The sequence below is a fragment of the Bactrocera dorsalis genome, chromosome 4, assembly GCF_023373825.1.
Source record: "Bactrocera dorsalis isolate Fly_Bdor chromosome 4, ASM2337382v1, whole genome shotgun sequence".
Lineage (NCBI taxonomy): Eukaryota > Metazoa > Arthropoda > Insecta > Diptera > Tephritidae > Bactrocera > Bactrocera dorsalis.
Window position 1 is genome coordinate 20,522,529 of NC_064306.1, and position 26,536 is coordinate 20,549,064.

The window sequence follows — 26,536 nt, forward strand, 5'->3', positions numbered from 1 at the left end:
CCCGATCTTAGCCCTTCCTTAGTTGTTTATATTATGGTTACCATTTTCTCACTAGATATGTATGAAGTGATCATATCATTTTGTCGCGCACCTTGTCTATATTGAGCTACATAAACAAAGTAAAGTAAAATTTAGCAAGCCGATACAAAGGTTTGGTTCTATATAAGATATATATTCTTTATATGATATATATATATATATTTTTAAAATTATGTGAATACCCACTTTTGTATAAACGCCGGCACTGCTTAATTCGTTTTCAATCACCATAACGATTATACCGAACATGCCCATTACCAACGCATAATCACTAATGCGTTTTCTTTTCTCAAATAAAGCTTTTCTTTTACCAAGCCGGTATCCAACGTTGGGTTTGTGTTTTGCTGAAATCGTTGACGGCTTCCTCGATGTATTACCGCCAGTAAGAGCTCGTTCTTCCATATACCTTAATAAAGTAATAAACAAGAATAATAATTAGCTAATATAACGGTAGGATAACATCTATACTAAACATTTTTTATGTAGATATGTATGTATATATATATATATATATGTCATTAAACCATGAATTCATATCGGTGCCGAATGAATTACTGATTACTGTAAAAATAATACTGAAAAGTATTAAATGTACGATAACCCACTAAACTATTTGTCAGAAGCATTAGCTTGTATAGTTTGAATGATTCGGAGGGATGCAAGGGAATCGATTTATTAAACATGCGTCTTTAGATGAAATCCTATATCTTATGAAAGATTTGACCAATTTCAACCATGATCACAAATTTGGTGATCAAATCGAACTACAACCATGCTTACTTCCCATACTATTAAAGAATATTAAATTCCATCTCTTCATCAAAAAAGTCGAAATTGTTCAACTTCAATCCCCACATGGATTAAATCGGCATAATACTTTCCCTAGTTTCTATATAAAGATCCAACATAGTGATTTCCAATTTTTCGTTAATACTCCAATTAAATGAAATGTTGTCTCAATCATAGTGTTATTTAGCGTTGAATGTGAATAGAATCAGCGAAGCACTTAGGTTATGCTTTTTTTCCACCTGAAAATCTAAAACTCGATTTCGTCACGTTAAATCGTAAAAATAAGTAGGCATTTAACGAACTTCTTAACTCTAATGTTCTAATGTTTAATTATAAATATATAATAATAATAGATATATTTAGACTAGTATCTATACTAGGTACATTTCTACCCTTCAAGCGTCCAGAGTTTTATTTTTTTTTATTAATATCCAATTTTTATATCAAAATAAAGTTAAATTTCTGCCGAATACCGCTATTGTGAATTTTTATTAATTAAATAAATATTTTCATAAAATAAAATAAAAAAGAACATTATTATCGAATATGGCCGTCAAAAGAAAATAAGTATAGTTATTAAATTTTTACAATATTATTATTGAAAATTATTGTTTAACGATAATCTTGTGACCTTCCATATTATAAAAAAAAACATTATATTATATCATAACGCTGATCTCTTCACAGGGCAAAAAATTTTAGTTCAGTCCAGCCTTATAGCAGAACCAGTCAAAAATGCTACTGCCTTCCTTCCTCATCGAGCAAAATGTGTGAACAGTGGAGAACGTAGGAAAAACGCAGAAATCAATAGGCATACACTGCGCGTCATCAGGTTAGCACACCGCTGGTTTTACTAGTTTTGGCTAATTTAATTCAAAACTAAAGAAGCTAAAACTCTATTTCTTTAGTGGTTATAAACAAATACATTTTTTACTAAATAAAACAAAAATTAATGATTCTCTATTTATCATTTTTTTTTTTTTTTAATTTATTTTTCAAATCAACCAAAAAATTAACAATTTCATTTAGGTCATCAGGTTAGCACACATCCCTTTTTTTAACCTTTTCAGATGAGAACTTATTTCTAAACTTATATATTAAATAATTAACATATCTTTTAATAGTTTTAATAATGAGTCGATCCTCCCTTGTTGAGAATGATTTCAAAGATGCGGTTTGGAAGCGATTCGTATAACTTCCCAATATAGTTCAAAGAAATAGCTGACCATGCACTTTTAATGCCTTCAATTAATTCCTCTTTGGTGGAATATTGTCTACCGGACTCGTAAACTTTGCGAGCCAGCCACCCCCACACGTTTTCGATTATATTTATGTCCGGTGAGTAAGGCGGCCACTGTAATAAATCGACATTTTGTGCTTCAATCCAAGACTTAATCATCCGGGCAGTGTGGATCGGAGCATTGTCGTGTTGGAAGCGCCATGGTACATTTCCAAACAAACTTTTAAAATGGGGAAAAGCCGTTTCGAGTACGTTTTTATATGTATTTGCATTCATATTCGTGTTTAAAAATTGCAGGTCGCACGTACCAAAGTAGGAGATGGCTCCCCACACCATTACTCCGCCCACACGACTCTGAAGTCGATCCAAGTGATGTTCTTCTTCCTTCCGAAGATCATGGAAGTAATAATTGTATCCATCGGGTCCTTCTAAATTAAATTTCTTTTCATCTGAAAAGACAACAAAGTGCCAATCAGACTTCCAGGCCATGTGTTCTCGTGAGAAATTTAGTCGTAATTCCTTTCGTGCACTTAACAGTGGTGGTTTTTTCTGTAGTTTCAGTCTCTTCAAGAGTGAAGCATTCCTTATAACTCTTTGAATAGTAGATAAACTTGCTTTTACGCCAACATTTGTCCTGATCTTTGCGGTCGACTCGTGAGAGTTGGATGCTTCTCTCAAAATCGCTCTCTTATCAATATCGGAAAGCACTTTATTATTACTGCCTTTATTATTTCGACCATATCCCGACTTATTACGTAAGAAATTGTATATAACTTTTCGACTCCTGCCGGTTTTTTTCGATATTTCAGTTATTGAAAGCTTTAACTCTTCAAAGGCTTCGATTTTTGCTTTCTCTTCAACCGATAACGCTTTTCCTTTACACATATTAATGAAAATAGATCACATGAGCAGTACAAAAAATTTGGTGTCAATAAGTATTCAACTTCCGAAGATAAATGAAAGACAAATTGCATGTGCTAACCTGATGATGCAAAAATTGCGTCATTTTCCGATTAAAAATAGAAGAAAATAACAAAAATCATGTAACGGGACATTATTATCGCATGTTCTCTTTGCCAGTTATAGTGCATACACAGATGAAAGAAATAGAAAACAATAAAGTAGCAGTTAGTTAACAACAACAAAAACAGAAGCAATCATATTCGGCTGATGAAGATGTGCTAACCTGATGACGCAAAGTGCATATAGTTTTGTACACATCTACTATTAAAAATAGTTTATATATTTATAAATAATAGCATTCGACTCTGATTTTGAGTTATTTTAAGAAAATTTCAAACATATTGAAACAGATTGAATTATAAAAGTTGATAATTACTACAGTATATCGATATTGGCAACCCTGCGTTGTGAGAGAGCAATCAGCTGACACGTTTCTGCGGCAAAAATCCAAATGTCGTGAATTCTCAAGTCATGTGCTGCCATCTGGAACCGTGGAATGATTTGTTAAGTTCTTGGACATGGTCATGGCATACTGCTGAACAACTCGCTCTAAGTTGACTAGATTTTTTGAGTGAGAGTCAAAGATTGTCGTGGACAAAGCTATTATAAGGACAGCAACATGAGTGGGAAATACATCTGCTTACAAGCCCGAAATAAGAAAATAAATAAGTATGCAGAATACATTCCCCGTCTTGCACATTCAATAAATTTGGTTGCTAAGTGCACTGCTCGATTGTACAGAAGTATTAATTTTCTTCGATTTCATTGAAAACCTCCATACATTTTTTCCGCTTCTACCTATCGATGGGGTCGTCTTACGAACGCACTTAAAGATTTTACTTCAAAAATTCCGATTATCGGACATTAGATGGTCCGCCCGAGCTTATGTTACGAAGGCATTTTTATGTGGTTTTACATATCACTATTAAGCAAGTATTAGAAGACATTTTCAATAACATGGATCAAAAAGCGTAGTGCCGTAATAAGGCTTACGTACTACTTTCAACGATGAATATTTAGAAACGGGAATAATGACAATTACGTGAAACGAAATCGTAGAACGCTTGCAAGCGACTAGTGCCCTAGTGCTTCGCTGCAGTCGTCTGATCGAGACATTAATAAAGAGATACGTCCTTTATGAATCATTATATCGCTACGTCCAAGCAATGCGATCCACTTTTTCAGATATTGAGGCAAGAGTCAAAGATCTGACCTACTGTGAAGAATACCAGCAACAGACATCATGACGAATCGAGCCTAGGCGGCGAATTAGTGCAGTTCGCAGAGCTGCTGAAAACAGATGTGGCTACTGTTATTGACAGCAAGAAACAGGAGCATCTGGAACAGCAACATTATAAACTTTTGTTAATTCTTTAGAATCGTGTGTGCCAAGCTTAGAAACTGCTTTGCAAATTTACTTACATATCTCTCATGATCACTAACTGCAGTGGCGAACGTTCTTTTTCAACATTAAAACGTATTAAAATAGAATTAAGGAACACGATGGGCAAAGAACATTTTAATCATTTCACTTTGTTGAATATAGAGCATGACTTGCTTAAAGAAGTCGATATTGAAAGTATCATCAGACATCTACATGTTAAATTTTAGTTTCTCCTACGACGAAAATAAGGAAAAAAACATTTTTTCGGTTAAAGTTAGCTTTCGTAGAAATTAGAGCAATTTTTCGATTTTTAAACAGAAATTACTGATTTTTATATTTTTTTACTATAATTTCACTATAGATTATAGTTAGAAAACTTTTTTTAGATAAAAGAGTCGTTTTTATTCAAGATGTGTGATAAACAATAATATATAAATGTAAAATAACAAGAAATTACTGTCTAAAAGTGAATATTTTTTGTATTTATCTTAAGCTCATAAGAGCTCTCTCGTATTAAACCCCAATATCATTTTGATTACTGACTTTTAGGTTAAAATAGGCTTCATAGGCTTCGCAAAGTTTCAAATTTGTTGATAAAGCAAATTTTTTACTTCTAACTTTAATATGACTCAAGCAGCTCACGACTTCCGGTCCATGACCAAGTATCCTCTGGGTAGCCTAAGAACATCCGTTTGAAGGCGAGCTAAAGTGAGAAAGCGTAACATCCCCTGCATAGGGTTGTTTGCTGGGTTTGGGACCCGCCACGTAAAAAATCTTACCAATGAAAATCAACAATCAGCCTCGGATGAGAGACCCCCCTTTTGATGACGACCATGGCAAACGAAATAAGGACTACGAATTGAGGGCATGTACCTGGAATGTCCGGTCCCATAATTGGGAAGGTGCCGCTGCTCAGCTGGTTGATGTCCTCGTGAAAATAAAGGCTGACATCACCGCCGTCCAAGAAATGCGATGGACGGAACAAGGACAGAGACGAGTAGGTCCTTGTGACATTTACTACAGTGGCCATATAAAGGAGCGCAAATTTGGTGTGGGATTCTTGGTGGGAGAGAGACTCCGTCGCCGAATACATTCATTCACCACGATGGATGAACGTCTAGCCACAATCCGCATCAAAGCGAAGTTCTTCAACATATCGCTGATTTGCGCCCAAGCCCCGATGGAAGAGAAGGACCATGGCTGTCTACGGATCGAAAAATTACCAACCAGATCAATCATGTTCTGATAGGCGGAAGACACGTGTCCAGTGTTTTAGACGTGCGTGCGCTCGACTCGGACAACTATCTTGATGCAGCCAAGATACACACCCGCCTCTGTGGAGCAAAAAATGCAGGTCAACAAACACAAGGAAGGTTCGACGTCAAGAAGCTGCAAACACGACAGACAGCCGAACGGTTTTCTACTCGACTTGCAATCCTGCTCTTTAAGAGCAATCATCAACACCTCAGTATAAGGGAACTATGGGACGGAATTTCATACTCCTTACGTACAGCTGCAAACCGAAACCATTGGTTTTCGGAAAGTGCAAAAGAACAGCTGGTACGACGAGGAGTGCGTGTCGCAGCGGAGAGAAAACAGGCTGCCTACCTCACAATGTTACGATCGACCACAACACTTGCGGGATGGGATAGATACCGAGGGAAGCGAGACGCATTTGCAGACAGAAAAAGAAAGAGGCCGAAATGCGTGAGTACGAAGAGCTTGATAAGCTGGCCGACAGGGGTAATGCTCGAAAATTCTACGAAAAGATGCGGCGACTTACAGAAGGTTTCAAGACCGGAGCATACTCTTGTAGAACCCCCCAAGGTGATCCATCCACCGATGCCCAGAGCATACTTAAATTATGGAGGGAACACTTCTCTAGCCTGCTAAATGGCAGTGAAAGCACAACACCAGGAGAAGGCGAACCCGATACCCCAATCGATGACGATGGAGCAGACGTTCCATTACCCGACCATGAAGAAGTTCGAATAGCAATTGCTCGCCTGAAGAACAACAAAGCGGCAGGGGCCGACGGATTGCCGGCCGAGCTATTCAAACACAGCGGCAAAGAACTGATAAGGAGCATGCATCAGCTTCTTTGTAAAATATGGTCGGACGAAAGCATGCCCAACGATTGGAATTTAAGTGTGCTATGCCCAATCCATAACAAAGGAGACCCCACAATCTGCGCCAACTACCGTGGGATTAGCCTCCTCCACATCGCGTACAAGGTTCTATCGAGCATATTGTGTGAAAGATTAAAGCCCACCGGCAACAAACTGATTGGACCTTATCAGTGTGGCTTTAGACCTGGTAAATCAACAACCGCCCAGATATTCACCATGCGCCAAATCTTGGAAAAGACCCGTGAAAGGAAAATCGACACACACCACCTCTTCGTCGATTTCAAAGCTGCTTTCGACAGCACGAAAAGGAGCTGCCTTTATGCCGCGATGTCTGAATTTGGTATCCCTGCAAAACTAATACGGCTGTGTAAACTGACGTTGAGCAACACGAAAAGCTCCGTCAGGATCGGGAAGGACCTCTCCGAGCCGTTCGATACCAAACGAGGTTTCAGACAAGGCGACTCCCTATCGTGCGACTTTTTCAATCTGCTTCTGGAGAAAATTATTCGAGCTGCAGAACTGAATCGAGCAGGTACAATCTTTTATAAGAGTGTACAGCTGCTGGCGTATGCCGATGATATTGATATCATCGGCCTCAACACCCGCGCCGTTAGTTCTGCTTTCTCCATACTGAACAAGGAAGCAACGCAAATGGGTCTGGCAGTGAACGAGGGCAAGACGAAATATCTCCTGTCATCAAACAAACAGTCGTCGCACTCGCGACTTGGCTCTCACGTCACTGTTGACAGTCATAACTTTGAAGTTGTAGATAATTTTGTCTATTTAGGAACCAGAATTAACACCACCAACAATGTCAGCCTGGAAATCCAACGCAGGATTACTCTTGCCAACAGGAGCTACTTCGGACTGAGTAGGCAATTGAAAAGTAATGTCCTCTCTCGACGAACAAAAGTCAAACTCTATAAGTCGCTCATATTTCCCGTCCTGCTGATGAGTCGACGTTGAGAGTTTTCGAGAGAAAAGTTCTGCGAAAGATTTATGGTTGTTGGCCACGACGAATATCGCATTCGATGGAACGATGAGCTGTGCGAGATATACGACGACATTGACATAGTTCAGCGAATTAAAAGACAGCGGCTACGCTGGCTAGGTCATGTTATCCGGATGGATGAAAACACTCCAGCTCTGAAAGTATTCGACGCAGTACCCGCCGCGGGAAGCAGAGGAAGAGGAAGACCTCCACTCCGTTGGAAGGACCAAGTGGAGAAGGACCTGGCTTCGTTTGGAATATCCAATTGGCGCCACGTAGCGAAGAGAAGAAACGACTGCCGCGCTGTTGTTGACTCGGCTATAATCGCGTAAACGGTGTCTACGCCAGTAAAGAAGAATAAGAACTTTAATAAATTCACCGCAAATAAAACAGAATGAATCAACATCATTTTTACACTGACTTGATGCCATTTTATGTCTGCAATACCGCTGTAACTAAACTAGTAAAATCAAAAGACATTTTTATTATTTTTATTAAGTTTTACTGTTAAAATAACTTACAAAAAAGAAAAAAAAAAAAATTAAAAGTGCACACTTTTCCTTTTTCTTTTATGTTCATAGGTACTATCTCAAATATACTTAGTATTACCATAATAAAATAAACTTTAGGACAAAGAACGAAAATTTTTTTGTAGAGTCGTGTAATAAATCCAGAAAAGTTTATCTGTAAAAATTTTGTTTTATTTAGTACCCTAAACTTGAGAACCTATAGCAAACCAAGAGCCCCTTGACAGAAGTTGCTACAGGCCCCGCGCTAGTTTAAACCGGCACTTATTTAACACATTCCACTTTTTATTTAAATCATTAGCTCAAGTTTTAATTTTAACAAATTTTATTAAAGATTTCATATATTCCAATTTTTAATTGACATTTAGTTCCAATAAAAGTAGCTGTATTTAATATTTTAGTTTTAAAACAATTAATTTATTTTAAACAATTTTTATTCAGTTTTAAATATGTGCAACTTGCTCACGGCGGCTGATCTATTCGAACTGTGTTCTCATCTGTTCTTGTGTTAGGGTCCGTTTCATTTGTTTCGTCAAGTTCAGACAATTCGTCAGGGATGTACTTATGAGTATTTCAGTCCGCTTCTGTATTCCTTTCCTACATTAATTATTAAATATTACAGGTATCGGTAGTCTAGTATGATGAATGTAGAGATTGTAGTTAGTTAGATAGATTTTACCAGAAATATATCTGATTTGAAACTAAGTTATTTTATGACCCATATTATTATTTTTTTTTTTTAATTTTGCCTAATAATCAATATTCAGCTTTCTTTTCTGGTAATAATATATCGTAATTCCAAAAATGAATAAAGTCGGGTCATACTATTTCGAGCTTTGTTTGGCTTTATAAAGTATTTAACGATCAATATCTTATGTAGATATCTTAGGAAAATTAAAAGTACGTGTAACAATAATATACTATAGAATTTAATGCAGAACTTGTGTGAAATCGGTCCACGAATTACCCCAACTCACAAATGCTACACAAATTCTTTTTGTTATTTTATGCCAATGCAAGTATATCAGTCAGTCTGTGGATTATCTTCACACTTATGCGTAGAAACATGTTCTAGTGCACTTGAATAATGTTCACACTTTCCCTTAGCTCTTTAAATACATGATGTGATAATGTAAGTGATAAGATACGTATGTAACAATATTGAAGGCCTTCCATAATTATTTCTGTATATATTGCCAAGTCAAAGGAGGCGAAGTACGTATACTGAATGGAAAATGCACGGCTGTGGTTAGATTTTATCTACCACATTGAAATTGTTGAAATCGAGTCGGTATAATGCGTATATCTATTTCCTATTAAAGCTTTCGTATGAAAAGCTTTTTCAATTGGCCAGATATCTTCAAGAAATTTTGTCATGGATGATTGCTTTAAGCAACGACGGAATCTCTGAAAAATTGGACAGATCGAATCACTATGGCATAAATATATGTAGCTGCCATTCAAATTGACCAATCAAAATTTATTTGTTGGTTACACCGAAACTGTTTTCGGTACTTCTCTAAATGATAAGAGGGCTTTAAAGGAGCTGGTGTCAAAATTGCATGATGCCCTCAAATCTTGCGTTAATTTTTGGAATTTTATTCCAATCTTGTGTTAATTTTGGGACACCTTGTATAATTTTGACTTTCCTATGCACCAGTACGAAAACGAGCGAAATCGGACCACAACCATGCCTACTTCCCATATAACACAATTTTAAATTCCATTCCATTCCAGAATGCAAAGCAAGCACCAACGGATGTATCGGGCTAAAACTTTGATCAAATAGTTCACCTTATGACCAAAGAGTATCCAAATCGGACCAAAACTATTTCAGCCCCAGATACCGAAAATTTGGATAAAAGTTGAAATTGCGAACATTTTATCGAAAATATCGGTCAATCTGTGAGATATATTAACTCAGAACTTCGTATGATTATAATGAGAGCGTGTTTTTCTAATAACGGTGCATTTGTGTCTAAAATAGATAAAATCGGAAGAAATCTTGCTTCAGACGCCATATAACTCACAATCCTTATGCACCTGAAGGTATTTCCCTGGCTTTGCTCCTGACAATTTGCAAGAGTTTGACATGTTTGGTTACACTCGAACTTAATCCTTCCTTTCTTGTTTCTCTTTTCTTTAAATTGTTAATGAATGTAAGCATGAGATTACTTTATAATACTATAAAGACCTATCTTGGGTTGCAAGGAATATGTATGTATGTATGTATGAGAAGTATCAACAATATATCTCAATTTTTACTGAAGTTATGAACGCACTGGAAAAAGTTACAAACATATATAGATGAAGGTAATGAAAGCGTTATTGAATTTTTGAAAATAGTCAGTAATATGTCCATTTTGTCGTTAGCAACAGGAATTGCTATAGTATTCTCAAAGCTCTATAATATCTAATGTTGTCGGTATACGCATATTGAAATGGAATATACATATGTAAGCCTTATAAATTCCTGAATACTTTATTTCTAGTTTATATTCCCACTTCCCTTTATACAAGAGGCTTCTGTAATTTCATTGAACATGTGCCAATCCAGATGAAGTCAATTGAGTGGATAGGAAAAATAATTGCAGCAATGAAAGTTCAGCACCAAGTGGTTATTTGTTTGTTGCCAAGAGACTTGCACTATAACTATATTTTATTTTGGAAATTTCCAATAAAATTGGAGGATACATGTTAGCTTCTTTGTGCATAATTATCTTTCATTTTAAGCGTTTTGTAATTCCATCTCCGATTAAAAGTCTTGATTTGCTATATATGTTACTTGTAACGGGTGATTTTTTTGAGGTTAGGATTTTCATGCATTAGTATTTGACAGATCACGTGGGATTTCAGACATGGTGTCAAAGAGAAAGATGCTCAGTATGCTTTGACATTTCATCATGAATAGACTTACTAACGAGCAACGCTTGCAAATCATTGAATTTTATTACCAAAATCAGTGTTCGGTTCGAAATGTGTTTCGCGCTTTACGTCCGACAAATTTTGTTCAGCGATGAGGCTCATTTCTGGTTGAATGGCTACGTAAATAAGCAAAATTGCCGCATTTGGGGTGAAGAGCAACCAGAAGCCGTTCAAGAACTGCCCATGCATCCCGAAAAATGCACTGTTTGGTGTGGTTTGTACGCTGGTGGAATCATTGGACCGTATTTTTTCAAAGATGCTGTTGGACGCAACGTTACGGTGAATGGCGATCGCTATCGTTCGATGCTAACAAACTTTTTGTTGCCAAAAATGGAAGAACTGAACTTGGTTGACATGTGGTTTCAACAAGATGGCGCTACATGCCACACAGCTCGCGATTCTATGGCCATTTTGAGGGAAAACTTCGGACAACAATTCATCTCAAGAAATGGACCCGTAAGTTGGCCACCAAGATCATGCGATTTAACGCCTTTAGACTATTTTTTGTGGGGCTACGTCAAGTCTAAAGTCTACAGAAATAAGCCAGCAACTATTCCAGCTTTGGAAGACAACATTTCCGAAGAAATTCGGGCTATTCCGGCCGAAATGCTCGAAAAAGTTGCCCAAAATTGGACTTTCCGAATGGACCACCTAAGACGCAGCCGCGGTCAACATTTAAATGAAATTATCTTCAAAAAGTAAATGTCATGAACCAATCTAACGTTTCAAATAAAGAACCGATGAGATTTTGCAAATTTTATGCGTTTTTTTTTAAAAAAAAGTTATCAAGCTCTTAAAAAATCACCCTTTATATAATATAGTGAAATTGCAATATTAGTACCACTGATTCATTAATAAACTTAATGAAAAAATTTTCATATTCATCCACCCTTTTAAATTTTTATCTATATAATATAGTATATGTATATGACTTAGCATATACAGATAGGGTCCTATCCCTATCGATAACACTGGTAAAAAAATCGGCAAGCAACCTGACCACTCCACTTGCCTTGGTACCGTTTCTTCATAACAGAAATGGCTTGGTGGAACCGTTCCCCATATTCGCCACTTACAGCAACTAAATTTTCGGGGAAAAATCCAGTTGGGAGTCCAGAAAGTGAATTTTAAGGTAAGTAAGTAGTTCAGTCATAATATCTTTGTAATCCACACATCACATTTCCAAGAAAATTTTTAACAATGCTTTTAAAGGCACTTCATGCTCGTATTTCAGTTTCATTGAGCATTTCCTCAAAGGTTTTATCATTCATTAGTTCTCTTATTTGCGGGCCCACAAATATGCCCTCCTTAATTTTTGCGTTAATATGCAAAGGTGGTAGCAATACCTTTTTGGGTTCAACTATAGGTTCACTGGTAACGTTTTTTTGTCCCGGAGTGAGTGCCTGACGTACTGGCCACTCCTTATGTACATAAAGAAAGTCTCTCGCACGGCTGTCCCATTCGCAAAGCAAACACAAAATTTTTTTATATCCTAGTTGCATTCAAAAAATAAGGGGTCATACTTTTTGGTCTCCACATATTGCCCAACCATGTTAACGGATGTGCTCGCATGAGCTACGGGCACAAATGGACATTTGTTACCGTTATGAACCAATACCGCTTTTAAACTAAATTTAGAGGAATCAACAGTATACTAGATCTTCTTCTTGAAGAAAACAATTTCTGATGTATAATATTTCTGCCCTTTTTCTGTAAAAAGTATTATTTACATCACTTTAGAGAACTTAATGACTTAGTTCGAGATCTAAGACTTTCAAAATTGCAGTCCGTACTTTTAGAATCCAGACTATCCAACCTTTTATTTCAATTTTTTTTTATTTTATTTCACCCTGTGAAATTATATGCGGCAGTGTTGAACATTCTGGTAAATCAAATAAAGGATCGGTTGTGCTTTCTTTTGCGATTTCTGTAGCTAGGTAGCTTTGAAGAGCTAGTCGATTCTAGTTCTTCATCGAGACTCCAAGATTCTGGTGCTTTTGGAATAGGAAGTTGTTCACTGTGTTTGACAGATCTTAAAGCTGATTATAAATTGCAGTACTTAATAGTAAGTTTAGACTTCGGTACAATACCTTTAATATTCGTGAGGCAAAGATAGCAGTCTGTAACATGGTCTTTAGGTTCTCTCAAAACCATTGACACTGCAAAAGGCACTTTACGGTTTGAACCTTTTAATATAGCTGTTCACCATGTTACACAAGTTTTACAGAAATGAGGGGCCTATGCTTTTCTTGGTCTCTAACTTTAACACCAAAATACATTTGAACGATTTGAAAGTTAGTTCTCCGCACACATTACAAAAACTGTTGGCACTATTTACGCACTGCCTACTTGTACCTAAAAATCTTAAACACAGTAATTTCAAAAACAGAAAAGAATGTGAACTAAAAAACGTTTGCTATCCACACACATAGAAACAGTAACCTATTCGAACACCGTAAGTCTACTAATAAATTGTGAAAAATACGCTGTTTACTTCAAACAAGCAAGCAAAACCGGTCTAAACCCGTTAAAACCCTGATCGTATGAAAATATGAGATGATGCAATATAATGAAATTTTATGTATTGTAAAATCTAAAGCCGCAGGTTACAGAATATCTGTGGGTGATAGAAAAATTCTCTATTAAATTGCAAAAGAAACACCTAAGAATTTACATGTCGCAAATTATGTGTCTACCAGTGTAATCAGCAAATCACTAACCACCAGTTGCCATATGACGGCGGCTAGTATTTAAAAAGAGATTTTAGCTGAAAAAATATATAAAAGATTTTATTGAAATACTGTGAATACCGATTAATAGCGGGATTCTGTAACCAGTCTCTAGTCTCTATTTGAGACATTTTGAGGCAAAATCTCAATTTGTGACTAGTTACTATTCACTAAACAGTCTCTAGCGTTAGTCTCAAAATATTGAGACCTGGTAGTTAGCAGGCCACAAAACTAAAAAGAGCTCTTGTCTGCCATTTTGAATATACTGAATAGAGATCATCATAGATATTAATCGATTGTCGTTTCTTTATATTTTGTAAGCAACTCAAACACGAAAAGATGAAAAATAAATCAATTTTACATAAATTTCGTAAATATTATGAAACAAAGTCAACATATATTTTTATTTTTATTGATAATTATGTTTTTGACTATGTTATAGAAAATTTAATATTTGTTTTCAACATATTTATTTTCATTCAAGTGTAAAAACATCTCTAAATAATGAAATGTAATAGATTTTGTGACGGTCACTTACAGAATAGCAAAATCGTCTGAAGTCTCAAAAATTGTCTCTAATTTAAAATCTGAGACTGTATCACGTTACAGAATCGCACGGTAAGTGTTACAACCAAGTAAATAGAGACATGAAATTTTACACCCAAGATGGTTTAAGAAAGCATTATGGGAGCCGTCCTAAAAATTGGATCATAGGCGTGATGCTGCCTACTTTAAGGTGGAATCACATATCTTGGGACCTGCCCGACCAATTTCGACTAAATTAAGCTTGTGGCATTCTTCTCACATTTCTATGCCATAATAGAAAAATAGGCGAAATCGGACTGCAACCACACATACTGCCCATATAGAACAATTTTAAATTTTGTTTGAATGTTTCACTTTCCAGTCCATAAATCAATCATAAATCAAGAAGCAATTAATATGACAAGATAAAAAATTGTACGACCAATGCCTTTACAGTATGCCATCTTAGCAAAATCTTTTATCAAAAATGGGTTAAATCGGGACAATACTTCGCTGAGTTCCCTTATACCTAATACACTAATTCTCGAACTTTCGGATATATCGGCCAATATATGAGTTATCTCAATTAAAAAGAGAGGGTGTTCTACTCAGTGTATTTTTTTTTTTGCCTTAAATAGGTAAAATTGGGTGAAAATACCTCATATAACTAATATCAGGATTTTCGAACATCCGGCTGACTTTACCCGAATGCTTGGTGATGGTATGTGAGGTACCTTAATGAAACTCAAGGTATATTTGATTAGTATGTGGCATGGTTATAGTACGTGGTATTGGAAAAAATAGATAAAACCTCCCTTATGCTTTATATTATGATTTTCATTTTCCTAACAAACCTTTTAAAGCTTATGTCGGTCAATATTCAAATTTATGCAGTCTACCGGTCCCTTTTCCTGCCCTCAAAACATCCCATAAAAAATTTCCGTTTTTTCACCTCACATTAAATAGTTCAAGTTGGTTAAAATATGATATAGTATTTTAACGATCCTAATTTGACAAGTTGTTTTTAATTATGTGGTTTTTCGCTGAATTAGAATGGAGGTGGTCTTTCAATTCTCTGATTGACGTTTTCCACATTAACTCAGTATATTAAATTTAGCCTCTTCGGTCGACTTAATATCACATACATATCACTCATTTGAAGATGTTTTTAATATAATTTTAAATGAAGGTAACTAAATTATAGCAACAAAACTTATTTTAATTTTTCGCACATATTTTAACATAAAGTTTTTCCACCACCAATTGAAGGAATTTCCGGGTGTGTGATACCTAAGGGAGTGCTCATTTAAAAGAACAGACATAGGCAGATTAGAGGCACTGGTACTTAAGCGAGGTGGTACTTAACCGGATTTGACTGTATAACCTATGTTTTCGACCTATTTATTTCAGTTTACTTCAATGTATCCTTATTAAAAAAAGACCGACATTATAAATACATATATCTGTCGTGTAATAATTCGTATTAGTTACATTATTTATAACTCAAGAACGGGTGACCCGATTTGGCTGAAAATTGGTGGGGAGGTGCCCAGAACCAGGGGACGGATATATAATACTTTTTATCTCTTTACTTAAAATTTAATACAATTCAGACAGACGGACATGGCTAAATCGACTCAGCTCAACATACTGATCAATTTTATATATACTTTATAGAGTCTCCTACTGAGTGTTGCAAACTACGTCGCTAACTTAATATACCCTGTTCAGGGTATACAAATAATAATAACAACACAGATTTACTAAGCTACTGTAAAAGTACAGCAATTTGCATATACATGAATTATACCGATTTTAGCCAATGAACAAGGCGGTTTTTTTAAGACGCACTATCTGGAACCGGTCAGACATTTTTAATGTCAATATTGAAAATTGCAATGACAATTGCATCGCCATGTAATTGCGACTACTTTGGTAGATTATGGGCGAACGACGCACAATCATTCATAGAAAACCAAACGCAACATCTAACATAAAAGTAGTAAGGAAGAGCTAAGCTCGGGTGCAACCGAACATTTTATACTTTTGCAACTTGCAAGACTCAAAGAGAGGGAAATTCTTTAAAGTGTAAAACCAATCATATAGAGTGAAGTCAGCCGGAAGTATTAAAATCCTGATATTAATTATTAATGGGCAAGGCCAAGTTTTCGCTCAAATGCATCTATTTTAGTCACTAACATACACTGCTATGAATAAAACATGCCCTCTTATTTTCATTGGTACAACTCACATATTGGCAGATATATGTCGTGCAAAGTTACCCCGAAGTTCGAAAATTTTAATACAAAATATATGGGGGCCACGGCAAGTACTGGTCCGATTCAACACATTTTTGACATACAGACATACTATTGCAAGAGAACGATTATCACTTAATATCAGTTATATATATCATTTAAAAGTCAATGCATTGGGTCCACATACGCAGTGCCTAGGGGCTTGAACACTTTTTATTGGATTTAAACACTTTTTAGTGATACAGTGGCACACACTCAAGAAATTATTCGTGCAAAGTTTTATACCGTTATATGAACTTGATTTGTGTACTGGAAAATGAATCCATCAATTGGAATTAAAAATAGTGTTATATGGGAAGTAGGCGTGGTTGTTGTCCGATTTAGTTCGCGTATAAGCATGCAGACAAACAGACAAGACGTTGGTCGCCGAGGTTTCTTTCTGGGTGTTAGAAACTTCTTGGCAAACTCCATATACCCTGTTCAGGCTATAATGAGATCGTATATGGTTTAAACCAACCCATACCATACAATCAAAGAGGCTGAATTTAATACGTACATACATACATATGAAGAGGTTTGAAAACGTAGATGACAAGCCAGGAGGAGGGAGGAATCACATGACATCTAAAATCTAGAAAAAAGTTTTTACTGCTCAATCTAAGAGAAACTAAAAATTTTGTTTAAAAAAGGGATTAGATACTAATATACGAGTATGTACAAATACAACAATTTTCCGCCCGTTATTATTGCTAACTTAAAAGGTGTTAAACAGATACTATATACAAATTTAATATAAGGAGCGTATACACATGTTGTCGCACATATTTGTATGTATTATATTAAGGGTACTCATTACCATAAATGTGGCATTTAACTAATAGTGGCAAGGCGGCAAAATTCCAACTTTGGTGAAATGAGCGCTCCGTGGCAATATTGCAATAAGTCAGCTGTTATTAATTTTTCTATGATAATTTTTTCTATAAATATCTAATCAATTCATTATTAAATAATACAAATTATAATTTACAGCGATGAAACCAAAACGAGAGAAATGAGTTATCCACTGATTGTGATTTGGAACAAATCGAAATGAATGCCACTCAAAATAATCTTTAATAGCTGCAATTTTGGAGCAAAATAAATAGCATGCCGAAATGAACAGCGGTTTTGCAATATTGCCATTTTGTGAAGTTGGCAATAAATGTCACAACTTTGCAAAATTAAATGAGTAATACTATTTTATAATACATAATACTAAGGATTACTATAGCAGATATAATATTTAAATATGTTCAATGAAAGGATTTTGGGTATACATACATTTCATACCTGGGGTAATCGGAGTGGATACCCACTAACGCCTCGGCTGCTTCTTCGTTGCATCCCGATGAGTTCTGTTCCCGATTCGCTATAGAAGGTGTTTTCATCGAGCCAGGAATTGAGAGAGTCGATGCTGGTTTGCGGAGCTTTTGAATCACCAAAACAATTGTAGTGGACGTTTCATTAAAAATGGACATGCAATAAAATATAAAATACGTTTGCTCTCTTATTTAAAGTTTTATTCATTATTTAATAATATAGTTATTTTCAAATGTGCGTACTGTGCATATCATCTAAGTATTATAATTACTTTTACATGTTCATAAACATATCAGTGCATAATCAAATTTAAAGAAATTTAAATTCGTGATTTAACATAAACAAACAATCGGATGCTTTTTATAAAAATAATTAATGCTATTTTGTAGTTCTGTAAATCAAGCCGAATTTGTGCTAATATATGTTTGTGGCATACCTTTGATTGAAATTGACAGTCAAAATAAAGTTATCAATAAATTATATTTATCGGATATTTATTTAATGTAGGAAACTTAAAGAGTTATAAGTTTAACAAGGTGTGTTAGTATTCTATCTCATCGCGAAAATTTAAAATAGTTTACAATAACGTTGTTTAAAACTGAATGTTTTGAGTTTTAATATTTCTTCGAAACTATGTCATTCTGATAATCTACACTAAATGCTAAATGTTTAGAATCACAAGGTTAATAAAATTTGAATTTCTTTAAATACTCATATTAATTACGAGCTTATCTTTTAAAAGGTTTCCTGCAACAATATGTTAGCTAAACAGAATGGGATTTTGTTATTGGTTCGACTAGATTTCGTAAGATTCTTTTTCTGTTTTATATGATTAAATCATTTAATTTTCAGTAAATTCAGGAAAATCAGAAAAGATCTAAAAAAAAAAAACTAGTTAGAAAAATAACTTTGTATACTTTTTATAGTAGTTTTATGATTAATTTATCAACGATCAAATATAAGCAAAAGAAAACATGCAGACGAATAGAAAATCCATTGGAAAAAGTCTGCGCACAAGGTTATGACGAAGGGATGTGAACCTATTTCTTGTGGAGCTCATCCTTGAGCATATCCTTTGAGGTAATTGCACGTTGGCGTACTTTACGTTCCAATGAATCGCATAGAAACTATTAAGGATTCAAATCTGGTAATTCTGATCGTATTGGAAGCTGTTTGGGAAGGTTGTAGATTAATTAAAGCTTAAATATGTGTGCTGTAGACTTGAAGTTGTTAACCGGTAGAAAAGTGTAGCCACTTGGATGACCTATTTCTTCTGCCCTTTGTTTCAAAATTATTTTAGATGTTAAGGTATGCATATTTGTCCATAGTGGGCTCTATAAATTCTATTCGGCCAGTATGCATTAAGATATCAGTATCCATCCAGTATCCCAAAATTACTTTCTACAAAACTCTCGTGCTTGTTTAACTGCTATTTCTCAAAAGCAAAAAGAAGAAACAAATGCCGCGCTGTTGTTAACTCGATTATAACAGTGTAAGCGGTGTCTACGCCAGTTAAGAAGCCAGTGAAGAAGTTCGCTTCATAATTTGGAACACGTTACGAGTTTTACGCTGTGCTAATATTTTTGGCCACCCTGGACGAGCCAGAATAAAAAAAACGCCGCTATGTTTGTAGAATTTATACCCTGAACAAGTTGTATTAAGCTTGTCAGAAAGTTTGTAACACCCAAGGAAGCGTCGGAGTCCCTATAAAGGATATATATAATTGATCAGTATGTTGAGCTGAGTCGATTTAGCCATGTCCGTCTGTCTATATATACGAACTAGTCCGAACTCAGTTTTTAAGATATCGTTTTGAAATGTTGTAAACGTCATTTTCTCTTCAAGAAGCTGCTCATTTATCGGAACTGCCGATATCGGACCATTATAACATATAGCTGCCATACAAACTGAACGATTGAAATCAAGTTCACATTTGACAATGTATCTTCAAAAAATTTAGCACAGGTTATTTTTTAGGAAAATGATGTAATATACAAAGAAATTGCTCAGATCGGTTAACTATAGCATATAGCTGCCATACAAACTGAATGATCGGAACCAAGTTCTTGCATGGAAAACTTACACATTCGACAAGAGATATCCTCAAGAAATTTGGTATGGATTAATTTCTAGCGCAGTAATGTAATCTCCGAAGAAATTGCTCAGATCGGTTAACTATAGCATATAGCTGCCATACAAACTGAATGATCGGAATCGAATGCTTGCATGTGAAAGCTCCTCATTTGACGATATATCTTCACGAAATTTGGTATGAGCTATTGTTCATAGAAATAATGTAATATCGGAAGAAATTGTTCAGATCGGCTCAATATAGCGTATAGCTGCCATACAAACCGAACGATCGGAAACTTTCGTTTTGACATGGATTACCACTTAAGGTAACAATATAATCTCCAAAAAATTGTTCAGAACGGATTACTATAGCATATAGCTTCCATACAAACTGAACACATAATTAAGCAATTGTTACATTAAGCAGTAATCCATGCCAAATTTCGTGAAGATACCACGTCAAATGCGAAAGTTTTCTATACAAGCCTCTGAATCCGATCATTCAGTTTGTATGGCAGCTATGTGCTATAGTTAACCGATCTGAACAATTTCTTCGGAGATTAAATTGTTGCCATAGAAAATAATCTACATTAAATATCGTTAATATATCTTAAAATTAAAATCTATGAAACTTACCATACAATTCACCTTAGCAAATACACCCGTGGCGGAAGCGCAATATTAATTAAAAATACGATTAAACATTTTGAGGAAGAAAAACTTTCAACTGATAAATTTCAAGCTAAAACAATGACTATTTACGGAGTTAAAAGTCCGCTCTCACGAGTCCACTACTAATCTCCAAAAAGCTGTGAATAAAGTCCTACAATGGGCAAAGAAATGGCAGGTAAAACTGAATGAAGCAAAGTCTGTGCACATTGTTTTCACGTACAACAAGATACAGCACTTACCAATTTTTATAGACGGTGCACGAATACAGTACTTTAATTCCGCTAAATACTTATGAATGACGCTTGACTCTAAGCTACGGTGGAAGGTTCACGTAAATAACAAACGTAAGGAGCTGGACATCCGACTTAAAAATTATAATTGGTTAATCGGTAACATATCAGTGTTATCCATCGAAAATAAGTTACTTATCTATAAGCAACACTCCGACCGATTTGGAGCTATGGTGCCCAACTCTGGGCATGTACTAACGCAAACAATAAGAAAGTCATTCAACAATTTCAAAGCAAAGTACTAAGACTAATTGTCAAAGCGCCTTGGTATTGTAGATGTGCTGATATAGAGCGTGATCTAGGCGTAAACTCTGTTAATGCAGAAATTTTAAAAATTGCAACAGCACATAGCGCAAGATTGCTACAGCATTGTAACGAAGAAGTAGCCATGTTAACTTCTAGAGATGGACCACCAAGACGACTCAAACACCTCAAACCTCGCGATCTTTCAAATTAGCCAATACTCTCATAGTAGTTTTGTAATTATACGTTTAAGTCATATTCAAGTTGCTTGTTAGTTCTTTCTTTTATTTGAATTAGTTGTAATGTATAAATAAAATTAAAAAAAAATGTGAGTTTTCCATAAAAGAACGTTCAGTTTGTATGTATACTTTATAGGGTCTTAAACGCTTCCCTCTGGGTGTTACAGACTTCGTGACAAACTTAATATACCCTGTTCAGGGTATAATTATGATGTCACACTTGCATCGTTTTAAGTGCTATAAGATTATGCAATAAGCTAATAATAAAGAAGTTAATATGATTATGCTCTAAAATAAAAAAACAATATTACTCTTTAACAAAAGAAAACTGGATATAAGCGTGTACGCATACTTTTTCTGGCGAGTGTACATTCATATACATATAAGTATGTATACATATATTCGCTCCTTCGTATTGACATTTGAATTGAATTCTTTATTTATGTTAAATAAATACGCGATTTTGGTATGTCCGCGCGAGAATATTTGCACGGAAATTTCTTTAGCCATGGAGAAGGTCCTAACGGCGGCCTTTTTAGCAAAAATCACACTCGATTTCGTAACTTATATGTGTATTTATAACTCAAGAATGGCTGAACCGATTTGGCTGAAAATTGGTGATGAGATAGCTTGGAAACTTGGAACGGGCATAGGCTACTTTCTATCGTTTTATGTTAAAAGCCACAAATTCATAAATAAATTATTATATTTCGAAACATAAGAATTGGTTCAATATTCACAATAAATTTATACTGATAGTTTTTCGTGAACAAGATAAAATTGAATTCAATAATTTGAGATGATTGCTTAAAGTTCATAAATATTTCTGAAGCATTGCACAAGACAATGCAATATTTAAACGGCAACGATAAAGTTTGTGTTTTTTGACGTCTGTGTCTGGGATTTAGCTGTCGATTGTAACATTCGATGAATGTTGAACAAAATATTACCATATGATCCTCTTCTACTTATACACTATAACAAGAAACATTTCTATGTGTAACGAAATACGATGTCGTATTATGCAGAGACCCTGTGTGTATGTATTTTACGTATTTTTTTTTCAAGTGGTAAGATATTTGTGAAAATATTGTTACATCATACGTACGTACATAAGTGATTTACGAAGTCAATATAAAATGTAAATTGCCAATTTAACTATTCCAATACATTGTTATTGTGATATCCTTGACAACAAGGAGAGAGGAGAGCCGCGGGTTCAGGCTAGTTTTATAATAAATAAAAAACATATTTTGGAGCAAACTATTGTAATGCAGATTTTTTGGTAAATATTTATTTATGCAAATGTTGAAAAGAAGAACTTCAATGATTGTTTATTTTGTGATGTATTTGTTTATGTTTTTCTTTTGTTATACTAGTTACTAAATACATTTGTTCATTAAGGAAATAGTAATAGGGTTTTTTTTTTTTAAATTGGCATCAGCATCGGCCGATTCTTTGTCAACTGACCGATTAATCAGTATCGCCATCGGCAGTATTGGGCATCGTCAGACACTAGTCAATATGAGGGGTTTTAATGGAAGTCAGCGAACATCGTTTTCTGGTAATAGCATGTGGCTATGTAGGTTATACTTAACATAAATTCGCACTTCCGCAGGGCTTTTTATGTAATTATCGATCAATATGTATTATATATTGGATATATTATAGTTTAATATCAAAAATGTGTGAAACCCCCGTTCCCACATGCTACATGTAAAGGATACTTTATACCGGTTTGCCGGTTAGTGTGCGAGTTATATTCAAAAAATTGCATGGGAACCTGTTTATTAGTATACTCGAATAATTTCAAAAATAAATTCAATCCATCCGGTCCAAATTCATCCGACCCGATATAATGATTTCTCACCCGCAGCACTTTCTTTCTTAATCATGGTTGAACACTGAATTTGAATAACATCATTTCCCTCATTTATTAAATTTAGATATTTTGGTTGAGCTTATATCGCAAATATAACATTTCAGTTAATTTTGTTGGTTTTGTGTTAATAAAAATATCTCGAATATGAAGCAGAATATAGTAATGAAATAATAATACATATAAATTAATAATATACCAAAAATGGTTGCTTATGGTCGTTATATAATGATTTCAGAAGTTATTTCTCCGATCCTTGTAAATATCGACAGTCAAACCCGAACTTAGGGCTTCCTTACTTATGAACTTAATCTAGTGATTTTGGTTTTTTGCACAAAGATCATTTTGTGGCACAAAATATTTTTATCGCAAAACTAAAAAATTTACACATGCGATTGTTTTCAAGCGTACAAAAATGCAACTTCGCCTGTTAATACGAGGGTAACCATATTAGGTAGATTGCCTTTTATATTTCGGAATTTGACAACCCTAGTGTTGAAGTCTGGCAACTGGCAACTTTATCGTAAAGTTTGACATTTTTGATGTTATACATAATCAGAACGTTTTGACATACGACAGTTATTTACCTTAACTTAAAATATTCATCTCGGCCAAAAAAAGTGAATTAAATCGTAAACATTTTCGCGCGATTATTTTTAACAACAATCGACGTTGATTATATTATTAAATATAAAAATTATATTAATTAAATTTTTAGCCATTGAGAACCAGTGTTTATTGATGGTGGTCAGAAAGTGAAACATGGATTTACGTGTCTGAGGCCTAAAGTCAAGAGCGGTCGAATCTATAGGTGTTTCAAGATGAGCAGAATCCAACAAAAGTTGTTCGTGCATAAAGCGCTTCTAAGAAAATTGTTGCCTGTTTTTTGGAATATCTGGACATATCGGAACCATACCACTACAAAGAACAACGCAAAACCGTAAATATTGGAGGTACATAATAATTTTTTTGCTAGTTGGCTTTTAAGAAATTAGGAAAATCTACCGCCGAAGACGGCTCACTCTTTACCATGATAATGCGTCGACTGAAACAATTGCGTTTTTGAGCATTCAAACCAACAATTTGATGAGTCATCCACCATATAGTCCTGACTTAGGACCGAAATTGTTCTATTCATTCCAGTACGAAAAAAAATAAATATATTAAGAGCTTGTTTTGGAGGAACCTCAATTGTGGCAAAAGTGCCTCGACAATTGATTCAAACTCATGCAAAATTATATTGAACTTAAAGGAGAATATTTTGGAAAACAATAAAGCAATGATTAAAATTTGTATTCATTCTCTAATCCTGAAATATATATAAAAGGCAACCTACGTACAGTGTGGCGCAAAAATAACCTTTCGATGTTTTTTGGAAAATGAAAAACTTTGATTCTGCTTGTGGATTATTTTTATTTGGTCTTTTAATTTTTTTTACATCAAGTCGAGAATATGATATCATGTAAATGGCCGCCGCCACAGTTGATTGTCATTTGAGCCCTCTTTATGGCATTTTCCATCAAAAGTCACCAGGACATGATAATATTACTGCAAAAATGCTAATTGAGTTACCAATTATTACTGTAAAAGTGCTATCTTGGCTCTTCAACGCAATTCTTAATCTCGGATACTATCCTAATTAATGGAAAAAGTCGCACATTATCTTCGTAGACAAGCCTAGGAAAGACTTAACACAGCCGTCTTCATACAGACCAATCAGTCTCCTACCCTGTCTTTCTAAAATATTTGAAAAAGTGTTACTATCAAAGATGTCTCTTTTTCTCCACAAAAATAATATAACACCAAAGCACCCATTCGGGTTTCGTGAAAAACATAGCATGACAGAGCAAGTGAACAGAATTACTAACGAAATAAGAAAAGCATTTGAGCACAGAGATTACTGTTCAGCTATATTTCTAGACGTTGCTCAGGCGTTTGATAAGGTGTGGCATGAGGGCCTTTTATATAAGATTAAAAATATTCTACCTTTAGAATTGTATAAAACATTGGAGTCTTATTTAAAAAATAGACAATTTATAGGAAAAGTGGCAGGGCAGTGTTTTAGGCCCAACTTTATACATAACATATACAGTAGATCTTCCAACAGCTAAAAATGTATTAGCTTCAACTTTTGCGGATGACACAGCTTTAGTGTGCCGTAACAAATGCCACATATGTAATAGCATCAAAAATATTAGCGGAGCACTTGAGTTCTGCCGAAGAATGGCTAGCCAACTGGCGTATAAATGCGAATGAACAAAAGTGTAAGCATGTTAAATTTTCGCTTAGACCAAAAATGTGTCCGGCAGTAAAAATGATATTTTAGTACCCCAAGCGAATGAAGTAACTTATCTTGGTGTTCACCTAGAGAAAAGATTTACTGGGAGCAAACATATATCTAGTAAAATAACTTGCATGAAGATAAGAGCTGCGAATTTAAATTGGCTTTTAAATAAAACCTCCAAACTTAGCCTAGACAACAAAGTGCTTTTAAATAATGCGGTCATAAAGCCGATTTGGATGTATGGCATTCAACTGTGGGGTACGATACAAAGGTTCCAATCAAAAATGCTTAGAACAATCACGTGTTCACCATGGTACATGCGTAATGAAAATATTCATAAAGACCTTGGTATTTCTATGGTAAAGGAAAAAGTAGAAGACACCAGAATTATATATATATCTAAACTCCGAGATCACCCAAACCCTTTGCCTAATGCTTTGGTACATTACTGCGATCAAACATGCCTTAAAAGAAGAGATATGCCTGCGTACTAAGGAACAACGTATCACCAAAACAGCTCAATCACTTGCTTGAGCTTGGCTAGTTTGAAAATAGATTTAAGATTTTATCACTTATTGTTAGGCTTTTAAACCAAAAAGCAGATTCAATAAATAAAACGATCTTGCAAGAAAGAATTCCATCACTTTCGCCAGAACTTTCGGCGATAGGTCCTCACATTCACATTCTTGACGGATATTGTCTTTAAGAGTTGCAAGAGTCTAAGGTTTGTTGAAATAAGCCCGGGACTTCAAAAAGCCCTACAAAAAGAAGTCTGGAGCGGTCAAATCAGGTGATCTTGCTAGCCAGTGCAAATCGCCAAAACGGGAGATTAGGCGCCCGGAAATTTACGTGTATTTCGCATGTGTTTACTCCACAAATGTCAAAACAGAACTGGTATTAGAGGTCAATTTCAAAATTTATAGCATCTTCTGATAGGAGGATACCAGTTATAACCATTTAAGTAATACTAATAATAACCAATAATGAACCATTTTATA

The 26,536-nt window shown here is 35.0% G+C and overlaps 1 protein-coding gene across 27 annotated transcripts in view; it reads right to left on the bottom strand.

Annotated features, from left to right (window-relative positions):
* LOC105233047 (small conductance calcium-activated potassium channel protein) overlaps positions 1 to 26,536 on the bottom strand; it is a 334,439-nt gene that overhangs the window by 241,671 nt on the left and 66,232 nt on the right. For 23 of the 27 annotated variants that reach the window (XM_049454631.1, XM_049454618.1, XM_049454621.1 and 20 more), the window contains 2 exons: positions 17,820 to 17,965; positions 226 to 445 (listed from right to left, as the gene is read on the bottom strand). In XM_049454631.1, coding sequence (XP_049310588.1) covers positions 226 to 445; positions 17,820 to 17,965 — 366 coding nt within the window. The remainder of the gene's footprint in view (positions 1 to 225; positions 446 to 17,819; positions 17,966 to 26,536) is intronic. The other 4 variants (XM_049454625.1, XM_049454622.1, XM_049454623.1 and 1 more) reach the window with 1 other exon arrangement.